The sequence below is a fragment of the Canis lupus genome, chromosome 10, assembly GCF_011100685.1.
Source record: "Canis lupus familiaris isolate Mischka breed German Shepherd chromosome 10, alternate assembly UU_Cfam_GSD_1.0, whole genome shotgun sequence".
NCBI classification, from domain to species: Eukaryota; Metazoa; Chordata; class Mammalia; order Carnivora; family Canidae; genus Canis; species Canis lupus.
In genome coordinates, this window is record NC_049231.1 from 36,269,622 (window position 1) to 36,288,901 (window position 19,280).

A 19,280-nucleotide genomic window follows, 5' to 3' on the forward strand; every position below is an offset into this window, starting at 1 on the left:
AGAGAGAGAAAGAGAGCACAAACCAGGGGGAGAGGCAGAGGGAGAAGCAGACACCATCTGAGCAGGGAGCCTAACGTGGGGTTTGATCCCAAGACCCTGAGATCACGACCTGAGCTGAAGGCAGACACTCAGCTGACTGAGCCACCCAGGTGCCTCTATGTTACCCTTTCTATAGCCCCGTCAGAAGTGAGTCATTAAGTCCAGTCCATATACAAAGAGAGAATTGTGCTCTTTCTTTTCCATTTAATATATGCTCTTGGAGATAGAGTTTAAAGTTATTTGAGTCATTTAAACAAACTGGGAGGAAGGGAGCTTTTAATATAAGAAATAGTACTCTAAGTATCAGAAGTGATTATATTAAAATCCCAACTAGATATAACATGTTACTCAATAACAGAAGATTTTGGTAAGGTCAGTACCCTCCCAAAGATCATTCTTCACTATGACTCTTCCATTATACCTCCTCTGCAAAACACACAAAAATTAAAAGTAATTGCATTTAGTGTTATGTGTCTATAAACTACTTTCAAATAATTTGGCAGGAGATGGGTGTGGAGGATGTGTGTGTGAGATGCACAAGGGCACATGATACTCGTATTATTCTTTCAACTTTTCTGTAGGTTTTATTTTTTAAAAAAGATTTTTATTTATTTATTCATGAGAAACACACACACACACAGAGACAGAGACAGAGACAGAGAGAGAGAGAGGGGCAGAGACACAGGCAGAGGGAGAAGCAGGCTCCATGCAGGGAGCCTGATGTGGGACTCAATCCCAGGACTCTAGGATCACGCCCTGGGCCAAGGCAGATGCTCAATGGCTGAGCCACCCAGGTATCCCTTTTCTGTAGGTTTTAAACAAAAAGTTTGTTTATTCAATACTATCACACTGGCCTGAACTAACATATCAAGTCAGCGGTCCACATATGGTACTGAAAATACATCATGGCTCAGGCTTCTACTCAAAACTGAAATCTCCTTTGTTTCTATTTAAGAATTCATTTCTTTCATCCACCACTCTGGACAACAAAGCCTGGACAATGTTCATGGGATGAACGACGGGTAAATGAGTAAAGTGTACCAAGATTTTGAAGTGTATGTTAGAAAATGTCTGCCTTGGCTCCTAGTGGGTATATTAGCATTTTATCTTGCCATCTTTACTATCCAAGTACCGTATACACGGGATTGTATTTATTAAGCACCTAGTAGTCATCAAATACTGTATAACAAACGATAGAAATACCAAATTAATGAGGACAGTCCCGACACCAAGGTATTTAAAGTTAGAGGGAAAGAAGATAAACATATAAAGAAACATGTACAATGCTCTCCAAACTAAAGATATAAACAAAATGTTGTGTGTACTTAAAGAAGATAAACCGAAGTGAGACAGATGGGAGTGTCCTGAGAACATGACTGATGTGGTCTTGTAATAAAAACACCCTGAGTAAAGCAGTCATTGATGACAGAAGCTATGGAGCCCAAGAATCATGAGACCAACTTTTTATTCTTTGGTGGTGATGGATTACAGTCTTGATGGCAAACTTTAAGTTCACTAGCTGAACCACATGATCTGGTGGGACTGAAGTTCATCTTGAGTTAAGGAGCCAATGCAGGTAATAAACCTGGATGCTGCTAACTCATGCTTAAGAGGAGCTGCAGATGAGCCAGAAATAGCTGAGCTCAGTCAGCTTACCTCCAGACAAACATCTTTGTGAGTGGGTAGGAAACTAGTGTAGTGCTAGATTCGCCTTCAGGGCCATAGGGAGGAGCATCCTGGCCATCTGATCCAAAGTATCAGACATTCCACAGTAAAAGTGAATCCCATTTTCAAGGGGAAGTAAGTGCAGAGAACCCACGTAGAAGTCTTCAGAACTAATCCTATGGAGAAAAGAGTAGGGACTATGGAAATAAGGGAAAGATGATGTTTTAATAATAAGACAAAAGCAATATCAAAGCTGTAGAGTGGAAAGGACACATTTACTATTAGTTTTTTAAAGGATTTTATTTATTCAGAGACAGAGTGAGAGCGGAGTCAGGGGAGGAGCAGAGGAAGCAGACTCCTGAGCGTGGAGCTTGACATGAGCCTGATCTTATGATGCTGAGATCATAACCTGAGTCAAAATCAAGAGTTGGTCATTTAACTGACTGGGCCACCCAGCCACCCCACATTTGCTATTATTAGATACAGCAAGACTAATGTATGTACGTGTGTCTCACATGGAAAAGCAAGCCAGGTAAATTTTGGGGCTTCCTTTTCAATAACTGAAAATACAGACTATTTCTTGGAAGCCTTGGATAGCTTTCTCTCTAATATCATTCAACTAAAGGAAAGGCTGGATTTTCCACGTGCAGGTTTACAAATTTCTGGCCTTGGAAATGGGGTTTTGATGATAAGCATAGCTAAAATAGCAATCTTCCTCAGGATCCCAAGGACCTTAACCTGGGCAACAGCCCATTAATAGACAAGTTCTAAGTATTCGTAACATTCTGGAATAATATCAGACAGATCCAGGGAGCATATTTATAGTCCATAAGTGAAGAGGAGTAAGAGGTGGGCAGGAGGACAAGTGTGAGTCATGCTTTATTCTGTTCTGCCAAAAGCTCTCACAGAGCTTTCCCTCTGACTAAGCACAAGTGGCCTGGCAACTGACAGGCTGCAGATGAAGAACCAGGACCTTAGGGGGTGATCATGCTTGACAACATTATGAATTCCAAAGTGCTCGGCAAACCGACCATATAATATGGAATTAATGTTTGGAAACACAAACTCTGTCTTTCTCTTTTGGGTCCTTTTTTTGCTCCCCTGACTCTCTCCTAAGGCTTCTGCCATAACTACTCACTTTAATAAAAATATCTTAAATTTGGGACACCTGGATGGCTCAGTGATTGAGCGCCGCCTTCAGCTCAGGTCCTGATCCTGAGATCGAGGACGGAGTCCTGCATCAGGCTCCTCACATTGAGCCTGCTCCTCCCTCTGCCTATGTCTTTGCCTCAATCTCTCGCTCTGTGTGTGTCTCTCATGAATAAATAAATAAAATAAAAAAAAAAAATCTTAGATTTGAAAAGAATATTCAAGGGAAAGAATACCATATTGGGCATTAGTAACCAAACTAAGTTCTAATCCCATTTGTGTCACAGATCTGCTGTGTTACAGGGACTTTTCAACCTCTGTGGGCCTAGAGTGGGGGAAAAACGTAGGGGTAAGGTTGGGATTGACAGAGTATGAAGGCTCATTTCCTCAGGAGGCAGACTCCTGACTCTCTTAAGTCACCTCCTGGCACGCCCCTGCTGTGCTGACCTGAGAACCTGAGTGTTCCATCAAGACACAGAAGCAGGTCTTGTCCTTTTACTCCCGACTGAGGACCACCCTTCTTGCCCTTGCTCCCTTTCTCTCCCTGCTTCCCAGACCCCTAGAGATTTCCTTTTCTTCTTCAGGAATCTGTCACTCTCCTCATTACCACTGGCAGCCTCTCCCACAGTCTTCAGGGGGACCTGTCACCTTGATGCCAAGAGGTGTAGCCCCTGCTCCAGCCGCCTCCCTGCCTTCCCTCCTACTGTGCCTCTCTTGACTGTCACTTGCCATTCCCAGCTCAATGCCATGACCTTTGACAGAAAAAGAGATCTCCCTGCCCAGGGAAAGAGGAAGAAATGAAAGCAAAGAGAACAAGGATTCCTGTTCCTCTTGCTAGGGTTTTTATAGTGGGGAATGCAGCTTCTAGGATACAGCAGGAGCTCAAAAATATGTTCTGGTGAATAAAATAGTGCTCCCTAATCAAATCTCTTAAAGCTGTTATGTTATTATATACAGGGCAGTTTTGTATGTTATGAGCATATGATGGGCTTAATAGCTTTTCTGCAGGCTGGGCTGGAAACCTGTCTCTCAGGAGGCATTGTTTCTATGGGAAAATGTGGTCTGAGTGGCAAACAATTGACTTACTAATGACTGTTAAAAATTACCTTTCCTTCCTCAGGAATGGCTTTTAAAAGAGGGAAATTAAAAAATGTGCTAGGCAAAGAAGAAATCAAAGCACAGCCATTTCTGGCTATACCATAATTCTATGTATCTATATTATTGTAGAGAGACACACATATATAAGTATGTAAGGAATAAGCTGGTAAAAGTATACTATCTAACTGGGCACACACACACACACACACACACACACACACACGCCTCCATAGACTAGCCCCCTAAACAGACATATTCTGTGAGAAGGGGTTTCAGTGATGGTAAGAAGAAATACAAAGGAAGTACAGACACCATGAGGTAACACAGGAGAATCAAGAACAAGAATTTGAGGGGTACCTGGTTGTCTCAGTTGGGGAAGCATGTGACTCTTGATCTCAGGGTTGTGAGTTTGAGCCCTACATTGGGTATGGAGATTACTTAAAAATATAAAATCTTAAAAAAAGGGAAAAGATTTTGGAAAAGAAGATACATAGTATAGCTTAATATGGACAGACTATCCCTCCAAAATAACCAAACAAAATCCTCCTTAGCAAATAAATGCATGGAAGCTCCTACTCGTTGCATGAAAGGTAGGTAGGTAATGGATGCCCTGCTTTAGAGAAGATATTTCATGGTGCTCTGAGTTGGGGAAAGACAGAGGCAGGCATTATTAGTAAGGCATGTGTAGGGGGCATACAAGTGGGGACCTGAGTGGAAAAGCCAAAAAACCTGTGGCTAATGTTTATAAAAGGACTCTGCTGATGTGTGCAGGTCTGAAAGGTGGAATCACAAGGTACTTAGGGTTCTGAAAGAGGGAGGCGGACTGAACAATATACATGGGGGGCGTCTGTCAGGGCACTCTGCACATGAGCCATCGCTCAAATACCATATACTTCAATACAATTTTCACACCAAAATTTAAAGCAAAGAAGAATGCCTCAAAACAAGGGGAAGGGCAGAGGAAACAGTGCCCTGTGCTTCTGTCTGGGCTGACTCACCTCATAGAAGAGTCCCTCTGGAAACTGCTGGAAGCACTGAGCACACACGAAGCACTGCTCGTGGTACAGCTCCCCGTTACTGTTTACTATCTTCTCGGCGGGTGCAAAGCCCCCCTTGCAGCGTTCACAGGTGGCGTTGGCCAGAGCATTGGCCATGTTGCTGTAACACACAAAGGACAGGGAGTCACAGACTGTCTACCTTTTCTTAGACTTCAGACCAAATGACATGAAGAACTGAGGAGAACATTCTATCTGATCACAAAAATCATATTGCAGCCGTAAAGCCCAATTTCTTGTGTCTTAAGAACTCAAACTGCTCCCACCTCTTTGTGGGTGTTCAAAGAGCCTCCTGCTTGGATTCTTTTTCTTTAGCCTTTCTGACATTCTTCTTGCTAAATATACTGTGAGTACCTACTTCCTGTGAGGAACTAGGGATAGAGACAGAAGCCAAGCTTTGCCCTCCAGGAAGGAGCCTGAGGTTACAGCTTAAATAAGCAGCCTAATTAAAATATCCACAGGTCACCATCTCCAGGCCACTATCTCTCCCTTCTGAGGACAGAATCTAAACTGCATGTCAATTGAACACTGAATCCTGACACAGGTTATCTCTCTGGTTAGATCCTGCTGAAAGCAACTGTTGCAAGTAGTTCTTTTTTTTTTTTTTTAAAGATAGATTCATTCATTCATTCATTCATTCATGAAAAACACAGGGAGAGAGAGGGGCAGAGACACAGGCAGAGGGAGAAGCAGGCTCCATGCATGGAGCCCGATGCAGACTTGATCCCAAGTCTCCAGGATCACACCCTGGGCTGAAGGCGGCGCTAAACCACTGAGCCACCTGGGCTGCCCGCAAGTAGTTCTTAAACCAGACTGCCTTAATCCTGTAATCTCATTGGTAAAACAAGCATTGAACGCTAACATTGTAAGTTGTTTCTTAAAGTCACAGGATACATTGTGAAGATCCTTTTATGGACATGACACAGGAGGTTCAGGGAATTGGAGTGACCAGCCCAATGTTGTGACATGGTGAAGCTCAGTAGTTAGGGGAAGACATAGGACCAGAATCCAGAGTCCCTGTTCATAAAATCACAACCGGATTACGGTATCAATTTTGAACACTCAAGAGGACGTGATAGGGACACCATCACACTTTGCACATCAGGCAGTCACATTACCACCGATGACCCCAGTGACCTGGTCTCTCTCGCTTGCTGTCAATCCACTGCACCGTGAAACATACAAGAGGCACTTGATAAATGGACCCGCATCCTAACTAACCTTTGTGGAGTCTGGAAGAAGAAAAGTATATACTCAGATAATTATTTCGTTCTAACAAGCCCTGAGTTTCACATAAAGAACTGCTTCATTCTAAAAGGCTTTGAAGTGGGGAAGGTCACCTAACCAGAGTCATTGTTGGCCAGTTTGTTCTTCACAATTGGCAAGTTTATTTTCAGATGCCCAATGAGAGTACAAGCTCTACCTGTGTGTCTAGTTGCCTGGTGCAGCCTGTACCACCCAGATATTGAGTCAATCCACCTCAAAAAGTTATGGCCAACATTCTCTAGAATCTTCACAGCTACCCTATCAGGCAGGTGAGGAGTTTTCATCTTACAGACAGATTAACTGCCTTGTCCCCTCAGTTTTCCTGTTTCCTTAGCAGAAGGGCTCACACATACCTTGTCTCACCTCCATCCCACCCCAGTGGAAGATACCTTTGCCTTCTTGTCCCAAATGTTTCAAAGAATAGTATTGCTATTCTGTAGCCTTTCCATAATGAGCCCCATGTAGAAGTACCACATTCATAACCACATATCAACTCACACCTCAACTTTACTTCATAGGTTTAAATATAGAATTAAAACATCACAAAAAAAAAAAAAAAAAAGAAAGAAAAAAAAAAAGGAAGAGAGGCAGCCTCAGTGCTTGGCAAATCTGGCCTAAGTCTCATACTAAAATAAATTTTCTACTTTGTCATTTTAAAATTACTGTGGGTTATGGAGAGAAATGCGTCACATTCCCTTCTTCATGTGGCTTTGGCATAAGCCAGATGAATTGTAGCAGTTTTAGCAAAGCTCTTGGAAGGGTCTGCACTTCCCCTTTCTCCTAATCAAAATCTGCAGGTGTCCCTGGATGAAGTATGGTAAACCAACACCTGCCCTAATATCGTTTCGAGGAAAAAATTTTTAAAAAGTATATAACTCTGAAAGCCAGAAGATGCTACCCAAATATAAAGGCATCATTATTAATTTTGAATCCTCTCAAAAGATTCACCAGATCCTTATAATTTTCACAGAACTCTCAAAAAGCAGGAAGAGAAGGACATTCTGGAATATCCTGCTCCATTATCTAGATCAAGTAGTTCTCAAAGTATAGGGGTCACTGTGACCCATTTAGGGGTTCAAAAGGTCCTTTTTCCACCTGCATCTGTGGGAGGCCTATTTTCTTTGTATATATATCTAAGGCAACATATAACACTAAGATAAATGCAGAAACAGAACTGAGAAACTGTCTTAGACTGTCATTAATGAAGATTTGAAAATATGTAATTCAATGCCACTTTTCCCACCAAACTTTTTTCATTTTGGAAAGAGTTATTTTTCATAAAAATTAACACTTATGAATAAATGCATAATGAGTTTATGTATCTCAAATGAATACATATTTAATTTTGTTCTTAGTTTGTATTTTCAGTAAATATTGATAAGCAAAAGCTCTCTGCAGACCTCAATACCTTTTTATTATTATTTATTTATTTATTTATTCATTCATTCATTCATTCATTCATTCATGAGAGACACAGAGAGGCAGAGACACAGGCAGAGGAAGAACCAGGCTCCACGTAGGGAACCCGATGCGGAACTCGATTCCAGGTCTCCAGGATCACGCCTTGGGCCAAAGGCGGCACTAAACCGCTGAGCCACCTGGGCTGCCCTTAAGAGTGGAAAGCAGTCCTAATATCAAAGCATTTGTCACCTGTTTCCTACTCATTGTACTAAACACTGTTTATATTCTAATTCAAATACTGAAATAGTGAGAAAATAGGTAGACAGTTTCTCATACACAGGAAAAATAAACTAGCTTTGGAGATAATATGTATTTTTGAAGAAGTATTCCTTTTAATAACAAGCAGGATAAGAAAAGAAACTACATTAGAGGAAACTTTCAGGAAAGAACCCCTAATAATCTCACTAACCTACTGAACTGTTTACATTAACTTTCCTTTCTTGTCTTTGACCCTCTGGCACTATATATTTCTTTCAATTGACTGTTTTTTTGAGCAGTTTTAAGTTTACAGTGAAACTGAGGCAAAAGGAGTCGAGTTCCCCTTCATCCCCACGTGCAAGCCTCCCCTGCTACCAACATCTCTACCATAAACGTAGTCTGTTATGACTGATGATGAATCTACAGTGACCTATGCATTTGTTTATAACTGTTTTTATATATAAAAGTTACATTTTAGAAGTCATGAATGATAGTTACAACTGTCATCTGGCTAGTTATAATTAGTCGGCTAATTTTTCAAAAAAGGATTTTTGCTAAGAAGTATTGATGATAAAGAATATATATGTTGGGAAATATATATGTAGAAGCCTTTAGTACAGAACCTTCACATTTGGCCAGTAATAACTGATTTACCCAATCCACTTCTACAGATGAACCATACACAGAAAACTTGGTATCACTGGGCTTTTTTTCAAGTGTCTCACTGTTAAAAGTATGTAAAACAAATTTGCTGGCATCAAAACGAAAAAAATGTGTAAATCCAAAAAGCATCTTAAGAGTCCACAGAGCATTTTGGTTACAGTATAATTATAATTGCCCAATTACATTTATTTTTTTTTTTTTTCCCCATTACATTTAAACAGAACTCTTTATAAGTCGTGAAAACAGAGGACATCTGTTATAATACCACACATAATAGATTAATGGAAATAGAGAATCAGGTCAGTTAAATTCCCCTTAACTCATGATTGACAAATTGAGGATTTGCAGTTAATTCTAAGCTTATGACTTTGCGGAAGATCAACAATCTTCCATGAGTCTAACTACTACTTTGCACTACTTTTTAAAATTGTTTGCTAAAACTCATTTAATAACATGAATTAGACTTTTTAGAGTTAATGGCATATATATGGCATATATATATACACACACACACACACACACACACACACCTATATTTGCTAAATACACAACATTCTTATTTATTGATTCAATCCCCTTAAGACAATATTAAGAAATCCAGTTTGCCTACCTCAAATTGCTGTTAAACCTAACAAAAATGTGTATCTTTATCAACAGTCTGTAATTCAGTTTTACTGTTTCCCTCAACCAACTTGTCATCTGTGGGAAGTTTAAGAGTATACAATCTTTCTATTATAAACCCTGCCAGCAGCAACTCTAAGCCTCCCCCTTGGACTACATAATGAAAATGTACTATTATGAGGAACCTACTGAACACAAAGACATTACTACTATTACTTTAAAGGCAGCATTTTCCTTTACTTCTGCATCTCATCTGGTGTATCTCCCCGCCTGCTGGAATAGGCCTCCCTCCCCTCCATCACTCTGGAATGCCCCTGCTCAGAGTCGAGGAAATAAAACTATCAATGGCTACTGAACTCAAAGCCCAAGCAGACTAGATCTGGAAGATAGGAGCTCCTCTTCCAGGAGAGGAGACACTTACAATTTTGCATAAAAGTCACAAAACTCCTTGTAGACCTTTACGTCACTGTGCCTGCGCTGTAATTTGGACACAGCCCGCTCGTCTTCATTGCCATTAGCCTGGTGGACACTGTTAAGGACTGCCTGGGGGATTTCTTCATTCTCTGGGATAACACAAGGGTGCACCCTGCCCGGGAACGCCATCCCAGGGTGCCTGAGAGCTCCAAGCCCGGGGCAGAGAGTAGCAGGGCAGGGGACGGAGAAACAATATCCAGGCCTCCCCTGCTTCCCTGCCAGGGTCACTCCCACTGTTCCCACACACGTCAGCCCTGCGTTTGCCAGGGTCGCTCCTGGCCCTTCATATTAAGAGCTCTAACAGCAAAGCAGTCACTTGCTGTGCCAGTCCTGAGTTTTGAGGCATTTCTGGAAGCTCTAGAAAACATTCCCCAGAGCAGTGACACAGTCTTTGCTGGAGCAGCCTTCCCGGCAGACTGTGTCTGTAAACACTGCTTCAGAAATAGAGGACTGGTTGGCAGGGTCCAAGAGAAACAAACATCCACATGCCCTGGGGGATCTGTCACCAGGCATTATCCACATGAACACTGTGGTTCTTGTAAAACACCCTCAGATATTGTTTCTAACAAGCTCCCCACTGAGGCTAACGCAGCTGGCACACACTGGGGGACATCTTAATGCCCAGGACATGCTTGTCAGCTATGCCCATGGCTATCTTTCACCAAGGATCTGTGAGTCCCTAAGAATTTGGAGCTACTTTTGACTCTTATTGATCCTAGCAGTTGGCACATAGCAAGAGCTGGATGATGTGTTCAATGAATGGACACGAGGAAATAGGAAAGAGTTGGGCATCTAGTTAGAAACCCTCAGCTAATCCTGGTCTTTATTATGGTTAAAGATGCTGCTGGCATTCCTGCTATAGTCAGTCCACATTGCTGTCATCTTGCAGCAGTACTGCAGAAGAGGAGGGTGATGATGTAGGCCATGGGCAATACAAGGGCTCAAAACATTTCTCCAGGAACAGTCCTCTGAGCACCAAGGTGCCCTCCTAACCAAAATTAAGGTACCAAGGACCACTAAAGAAAGAAACACTAGAGATGAGAGCCATGAAATCAACAGCAAACAAACAGACAAAATGCAGCTGGGACTTCCAAGTAACAACTAATAAATAATAATGCTATGCATTATGCTCATTATTGCATCCCTTATAAGGTAGGTATTATTTACAGGTGAGGAACTGAGATTCAAGGAGGCTGAATAACCCAGTAAGTACGTGGTAGAGTCAAGATTTAAATCTAGGGAGCTTCATCCTAGAGCCTATGTTGTCAACTACCATGTGAGAAAATGGTTAAACACAATCACTGGAGAACAAAATAAGTTAACTAGAAAAGATTAAGTAGTAGGTACAAATGAGATAGAAGCCCAAAATGAGATCTAGTCTTCCCTCTTTGAACCCTAAAGATCTCAGAGTACAAGTCAGAAATTAAAAGGCTGTGGGCTACGGATCCTCCCCAAGCCCCAAGCCTGTGGCTAATGCAGTAGGAAAAATCATCATTTTTAAATAGGAAAGAAGTGACCTCCTGGTTGAAATGGTGAATGAGATCTTGACATTTACAGCAACCTGGATGGGCATAGAGGATATTATGCTAAGTGAAATAAGTCAGGAAAAGACAAATACTATATATATAATTTCATTTACATGTGTAATCTAAAACAAAACAAAACAATGAATAAAGAAACAAAAGCAGAAACAGACCCATAAATACAGAGAACTGATGGCTGCCAATGGGGGAGGGGTGTAATGTGTGGGGGGAATGGGTAAAATGGGTGAAGGGAAGTGGGAGATACAGGCTTCCATTTTGGGGATAAGTCACAGGGATAAAGGCACAGCACAAGGGATATAGACAATGGTATTATAATAGCATTGTATGGTGACAAATGGTAGCCACGTTTGTAGTGAGCATGCCATAGGTTATAAAGCTGTCAAATCACTGTTGTACACCTGAAACTAATATAATAGTATCAACTATACTTTAATTTAAAAAAACCACACACACACACACACACACACAAAACCAAAATACATACAAGCAAAAATTTAAAAAAATTTTGGATAAAATATAGGATAATATAGGAGAATAGTTTTTTTATATGAAAAGGTTTTTTGAAGATTTATTTATTTTAGAGAGAGCGAGCAAGAGAGAGAGGGTACATGAGCATGCACATGGAGGGAAGGGCTGGGGGAGAGAATCTTCAAGCAGACACCCTGCTGAGCATGGAGCCCAGATTGGGGCCCTATCTCATGACCCATGAGATCATCACCTGAGCTGAAAACAAGGGTCAGACACTCAATCAACGGAGCCACTCAGGCTCCCCCATAAATTTTTTTTAAATAAAATTGTATGGGTGTTTCCAGTAACTGATGCATTTTTTGATCCTAGCAGTTGACACACAGCAGGAGTTGGATGATGTGTTCGTAATACATTCATTCATGCCTGAGGAAAAAAGCTATCAGGCTCTATTTGTTTTCCTTATGATATTCTTACAGTTTTTTTTTTTTAAAGATTTATGTATTTATTCATGAGAAACATACAGAGGCAGTGACACAGGCAGAGGGAGAAGCAGGCTCTCCAGGGGCCTGCTGTGTGACTCAATCCCAGGACCTCAGGATTACAACTGGAGCCGAAGCCAGAGGCTCAACTACTGAGCTCCCCAGGTGCCCCTATTCTTATAGTTTTTAATCCATACTAGTTACAGTGATTGCAAATCATGTTCATTCTCCTGCCAGAAACATCATTAGATCCAAATACTCAGCCCACACTGATGTGACACTACTTGGAGATACCAAGCAAAGGGCAGAATGCTGAAGGAGGTCCTGGAGACTTCCCTTTCTTTCAGTTCAAACAGTTTCCAGGGGATTATGCTATTTAAGAAATGCTATGTTAAGGTGAAGCAGGTAGGAGACCCTCCATTGTTTCTGCTTTCCTCTACTTCCAGCTGGGACAATGTTACTGAGTGTGTGCTTGGCACATAGTAAGTCCAAATAGACTTCAATAGAAGTTACCTCAATAAGAGTCAGTTTTGGGGCAGCCCGGGTGGCTCACTGGTTTAGCATCACCCTCAGCTCAGGGTGTGATCCTGGAGACCTGAGATCCAGTCCCACATGGGGTCCCTGCATGAAGCTTGCTTGTGTCTCCGCACCTCTCTCTCTCTCTCTCTCTCTCTCTCTCTCTGCCTCTGTCTCTCAAGAATAAATAAAATCTTTAAAAAGAGTTTTTGATTGAAGGTATCATACACGATGTTAATATTTTTAAACTATTTAATCAATCAGTGTGACTATATGGATGTTAAGGCTGATTTGTGGCTGTCTCTTTGTTTACAGTTTTGCCAGATCTCATTCTTTCCTTCTTTCCTCCCCTCCCCTCCCCTCCCCTCCCCTCCCCTCCCCTCCCCTCCCCTCCCCTCCCCTCCCCTCTCCTCTCCTCTCCTCTCCTTTCCTTTCCTTTCCTTTTATTACCAAGAAATATCCTAATGGCAGCTGAGAGGGAGAGGGGAAATTGAGGCTCTAAAGAAAGAAAAGATGGGGCAGGACAGAGCCCGATCATCTATCCTAAATCTCCTTCCTAAGAACTCCTCCCCAGGAACAAAAGACCCTGGCCAACTGACTTCTGCAGAGAAATTCCCTGAACTTTACACATGCTACTTATGCTGAAACAACAAAGGAACTCACATAGTAAGGGTCAAGGCCAACCAGGAAGGCTTAGCCCCTGCAATTGTGAATGAGCTCTGTATTCAGAAGCTAGTGGCAACAGGCTGCCCGGTCCTTTAATAACTTTTCCATTATGGTCTATAGTGTCTTAAAAAAGTAACTGCTCATATTAGGGGCCCCTGGGTGGCTCAGTCGGTTAATTGTCCAACTCTTGATCTCAGCGCTATGAATTCAAGCCCCATAGTGGGCTTCACATTGGGTTGGGTGTGGAGCCTACTTAAAAAAACAAAAGAAAAAAAAAAGTAACTGCTCTCATTATGCCACTGTTTGCTTATTTGCATTATTTTATATCACATCTGAACACATGGAACTTTTAATGAGCTCACAATGCAACAGGGCTAAGGGGTACCTGAGAAGTGCCTGCTGAATGAATAAACAAGCCACAGCCTGTTTCTGAGTACACAAAGTACTCAGGGAAACAATATATGGATATATATGGTTTTCCCATCATTCAAGCATATAAAGGTGCAGATCTCTGCTTTAGTGCCAAGTGCTGAGTGCAGAGGGCTCTCTGTGTGTCCTAGTACCTGAGTAAGGATATCTGAGTAAGGACCATGTGGCCACTGCAAGGTCAGGTGGTGCTATTCACAAAGACTGCATAGGGGAGTCGGCTGGTCAATCACTTCTTATCCAGTTACCACAGGAAAGAGCTAGAAGAAACGTGTGGTTATTTTCCCAGGAGGACATGGGGGTCATTTTGGGCCAAACAAACACCATGGCTTAAGTTCTATATCCAGGCATTTTCCTACTTTCAAACCACTTTTGACACTTAATAATGTCGCTGTTAAGAAATGTAAACAATCCTTTTAGACTATGTTGCAACCATGAGAAGAATACTTATCTGAACATTTCTGATGGAAAATACTACTCTCACTACAGTGGCATCAAAATAGTCCTTGAAGGAGGGCAGGAGGCATATCTGCTGTTAGGCTGGCAGCTCTAGTGTCCTGTAAAGAATGCTGCTGCGCTTCAGATTCTACCAGTCTAGCTAACTCTATGATTTCAGCCAAAACAAATTCTACCCGATGTACCCGTAGCCAGAAACAAATAACCTACTTAGAGATATCACACAAAAATATTGTAGCTATTTGCAGGAGCTCAAATAATTAAAGCATGGATATAATCATGAGCATGGTTGGCCAAAAGTAATAATCAACTTTTTAATAACTGGTATTTTAAAATTAAAATTCTCTCTAATAGCAACAACTGAACTATGTGCATCACTACTAAATAGTTCATCTATGTGGTTCTTAAAATCCAAGCTGAACATTTTGACCAATTGCTTCTAAAACACAGGACTCTAATACAGAAAAAAAGGCAGTGCTATTACATGTTTAATGCCATTCCACAGACAGGCATACATGGATGGCTAAGCCAAGCCCTTGGCAATAACAACTATTAGAATGTAGCTTCTTCAATTTCAATCAAAGTCTTCCATGGATACTGGAGTATTCAATTGTTCAATTGTTGAGACAGCCGGGTTAAATTAATATATGGCAAAATGAATTATTCACTATGAAAATTCACTATGATTCTCTATTCTACTCAAATGGAAAATTTAATCTTATTTTCTTCCTATTATTAAAAACACAACAGTCATGACATGCAAGTAAAGATAATGGAGCTGGAAAGTTCTTTCTCATTTCCCAGGGACTAGGACAAATGCACTGTGTTTTCTTTCAACGACAGTGAGGAAAGAGACAAAGTTCAGTTAGTTGGCCAGAGAGGATATGGAGTTGCAATTCACATGCCATTTTGCCCTGTCTGTTAGGATCGTTTCCTAATTCTGGATTGCACAAGCAAAAAAAAAAAAAAAAAGTATTACAACACAGATGAGAGAGTGAGAAAGAAATAAGATGCACATCTTAAACTAACTTCAAAGACAGGCGCATTTGTTACCTCCCCGCACAGGCACTGCTTATGGATCACAATCAAAGCAGGTAAGAACCTCTGGCTTTGTTACTGTACATTAGAAATAACTGAAGAGAATAAGTGAAAAACATCACTGCCTCACAAAGAGGAAAGAACAGACTTAAAGGACCTCCCTATTTACCAGTAACCCCTTCCCCAGGGCCTCCCACTCTTCCCAAATACTTAGACCAGACCAACAGTGACCCAGAGGCAGTGACTCGAGAAGGTTATTTGTATCTGATTGTAACACCTTCTTAAATGAAACTCACCTAAAAGTTAGAGACTCTTTGATATTGGAGACAGATTTATAGCACCCCAAACCTTGTGCTAGAGGAAGAAGCGGGTTCATATCCCTCATAAGGAAAATGAGTGAAACACAACTCAATCTCAGGTTGATGGGTTTTCAAGAAGTAAACTTTAGGCATACCTTCAGTCAGTCCTAAAGTCAATAATTAAAATATAATGTTTCTAGTGAAAGCTGGTGAGGTGCAAATTTTTTATCTGATGTCTAAAACTGTCCTGGTTTTATTCTTGATGCCTACAGGAGAAGAATCCCCAGTCAGGAGCCATCAGGCCGAGAGCTGCCACATGTTCGCCCAGTGCCATGAAGGTCCTGTGACACAAGACAGATCCTGAGAGTGCTCCGCAGCTCAGAAATACTCTGCCCACAACAGGCATAAATTACTGAAAATTATATAGTTCAGTTTCTCAATTTTAACAAATTTAAAAAGTACTGACAACCTACTTAGTGGCCTAATTCTTGGGAAGTATCTCAATCTAGACAATCTCTAGAAGTTTTCCAACATTACTCCAAAATAAACCCATACCCATACTTCAGTGTAAAAAGGACGTGGAGCCTAGGAAAAGTGCAGGAACAAGACTGAAATAAAGCTTACGATGTTCTCCTGTTCCACTCTGAAACAAACAGGTCTACTTTATTAAGAGATGTTCTGAACCATGTGCAGAGAGAAATCAACAGAGTTCAAGACTTGTGGCACCTTTCTCTCTCTGGTACAAGCACAAGAGCGTAGATTTCCTGCCTACAACTAGCCACCCTTTCTCTGCAACAGTGACATTCTCATCCTGCAATGCAATCCACAATAGAAGGAAAGGCACAAAACTAGATCAGGAAAGTAGCAGGATGTGTGGCAACAAGGCAAAATCAATAATAACAGAAAACCAACAAAGGACATGAACAACGGGGCAGCCTCAGTTTCTAGAAGCTGTATGGGTATGGAAGTATGAGCATTCTGGGATGGGATTACTGGGTTGCACTCTGTCGTTTGGCAAGTTGAATTTCTCTACCCCCAGCAACCCCAAAGCAACACAGCTTGTTATAGAACATTTATAAAAGGTAGTGAAGACTCACTCATAATCCTGCAATCTAGTGATGAGCAATGCAACATGTTAATCTCTACTCCTTATAAAATACACATACACACACATGATTGTAAACAAAGGCAGGATTGTTGCAAGGTGATTGTTTAGAATTATCTTTATTCCTAGTACTGGACATAAAAAGATATAAAGTTCTTTAAATGAATACTACTGACTCCTTTTCCCCTGAACTCTCTGCCTCTCTGAAACTTGCCCAGTCCTCTTCTATTTCTATTTCTATTTCTATTCAAGGTCTTCTCTAAGAAGCCCCCTTTGAGCATTTCAGCCTGTACTAATCTGTTTAGCATCTATAGGGCTCACTGAGTATCCTGTTCAGTTGTGTTCTGTATTGCAAAGGCACTTCTCTCAAGAACACCATGAGCCCTTTAGTGTGAAAACTTCTGGAGTCTTTACATCAAGCACCCTCTTAAGCAATTAAACTGACTTTTTTTTTTTTTTAAGATTTCATTTATTTATTCATGAGAGACAGAGAGAGAGAGAGAGAGAGAGAGAAAGAAAGACAGAGAGAGGCAGAGACACAGGCAGAGGGAGAAGCAGGCTCCATGCAGGGGGTCCGATGTAGGACTCAATCCCGGAACTCCAGGATCATGCCCTGGGCTGAAGACGGTGCTAAACCGCTGAGCCACCAGGGCTGCCCCAAACTGACCCTTTTGTGAAAAGTTGCTAAACAGAATTGGGGAGGTGCTCATAAGCTGCCACCCTCCCCAGAAATTCAAGACAACTCAGTGTAAATTGATTGATTCTTAAAGATTTTATGTATTTATTCATGAGAGACACACAGAGAGAGGTAGAGACATAGGCAGAGGGGAGAAGCAGGCTCCCTGTGGGGAGCCTGATGTAGGACTTGATTCTGGGACCATGACCTGAGCCAAAGGCAGACACTCAACCACTGAGCCACCCAGGCGTCCCTCAGTGTAGCTTTAGTATGTAATTCAGCATAGTTCTTTTGTCAGTAAAGGTAACTTTCTTAACTGTCATCACTGCAGTCTGAAATCTATATGCTTTCTAAACAAACTTTCTATCACTAGATGCTCATGTTGTTCAAATAAGTGGAGTGTTTGGTCAACTGAAAAAACATTCTTAAAATTCTCTTTCATAGGCTGGGAAATTTTTCTCTGATTTTTCAAACATCTTCACTGGAAAATGTCTCTGTAGCAGTTCCTCCATTATCCAAATTATTTCTCCCTGTTATTCATACTGTGACCCACTAACACATATTCTCACCACTAAACATCTTTTTAAAAAGACACCTTGTGTCCTGACCAAAATAGATGAATTTGGGAAAGCCTGGTATTTCAAATATAGAACAGTATTTTTAGCTAAGAGTGTTGACTGGCTTACCAGGGAAATCCTTCAGTGAATCCACGGGTTCCTTATATGGTTGGGGTGGCCATCATCACCAAACTTTCTGGCTCTAAATGACATTCTTATTTTAGTTCTGACTCAGCCAAGGATACCTCACTGAACACTGACCTTCAGCTAAGTTGGGAGAAGAAGCCAACAGGAGTTCTTATTTTGTGAATAAGCTTAACATAAGGTCTGCTTTCCTCAATAAGATAAAAGAAAATGAGAGTTTCAGTATGGAAGGACAGAAAAAACCCACTGTACTCAAGTCAAATGAAAACAATCCTTTCAAACTTAAATCTATATATCTTTCATTTTCAGTTGTTTTCTTTTTAACATAGAACATATTTTACATATATTTTATTGCATTAAACAATATTTGAAAATATTGGACAGGATTAAGTAGAAGAACTGAAAAATATTTTTTTGCAACCTTTAAAAAGGCTTCTTTTCTTTCATTAACTTCAAATTTTGTGAAGTGCATACAGAGAGACAAGGAATTGTTTTAAATACCATAAGAATTACTATTAATGTGATCAAAAGATGTGGAGATGATATAAGGTCACAGGAGGCCTGAGCATCTGATGGTGTCATTGTAAGTCTATCTGGTACTCAGCTAGAGCTTCAGTTCTCCCAGGTGTCTTCTGCATATACCTCTTCTTCTTCTGGATCCTGTCCTCAGCTCTTCTCTCTCCCCATTGAGCTCACCATTCTCTGGCACAGAATGAAGTCTGGGTTTTTTAAAGTGGTTTACCAGTTTAGGTAGGAAGCTCTTGGTTCTGATCCTTTAGCTCTTTTCAAAGAGACACATTCATGAGTCCAGCAGTAATATATAAGAGTATGATCATTATGACTATAAACAGACCCCTCATTTCCTGATGGAAGATTATTGGAATATTTTTGGTATGCTGATGATGGGAAAGTGGTCTTTTTCCGCCGCTTGCCTCTGGTCCTGGGGCCTTTCAGCAGAGGGCGCTAGAGAGACCAACCGGAGGAAAAGGTTTTTGCATGCCGGTCCTTGCATGCTCCCTTGGCAAGCTCCTGGGAGCAGAGCCTTCTCCATTACAGCCTCCAGCAGCACACACAGCTTCTTCAGCATCCAGGTTGTGTAGGTATGACAGCCAAAAGCAGCCAGTTGGCAAGCAGCTTGTCTGGTGGAAGTGCCTAGTGGTTCTGCAGCAGGACACCTCTGTCTCCTGCAGTGAGTGGCAGCCCACAGCACTCTGACC

General features: G+C 41.3%; 1 protein-coding gene across 10 annotated transcripts in view; it reads right to left on the reverse strand.

Annotated features, from left to right (window-relative positions):
• Positions 1-19,280, reverse strand: part of LIMS1 (LIM zinc finger domain containing 1) — a 146,630-nt gene that overhangs the window by 19,843 nt on the left and 107,507 nt on the right. For 7 of the 10 annotated variants that reach the window (XM_038550854.1, XM_038550855.1, XM_038550858.1 and 4 more), the window contains exon 2: positions 4,950-5,109. In XM_038550854.1, the coding sequence (XP_038406782.1) occupies positions 4,950-5,109 (160 nt within the window). Of the gene's footprint in view, positions 1-4,949; positions 5,110-9,636; positions 9,889-19,280 lie in introns of those variants that run through there. The other 3 variants (XM_038550852.1, XM_038550850.1, XM_038550851.1) reach the window with 3 other exon arrangements.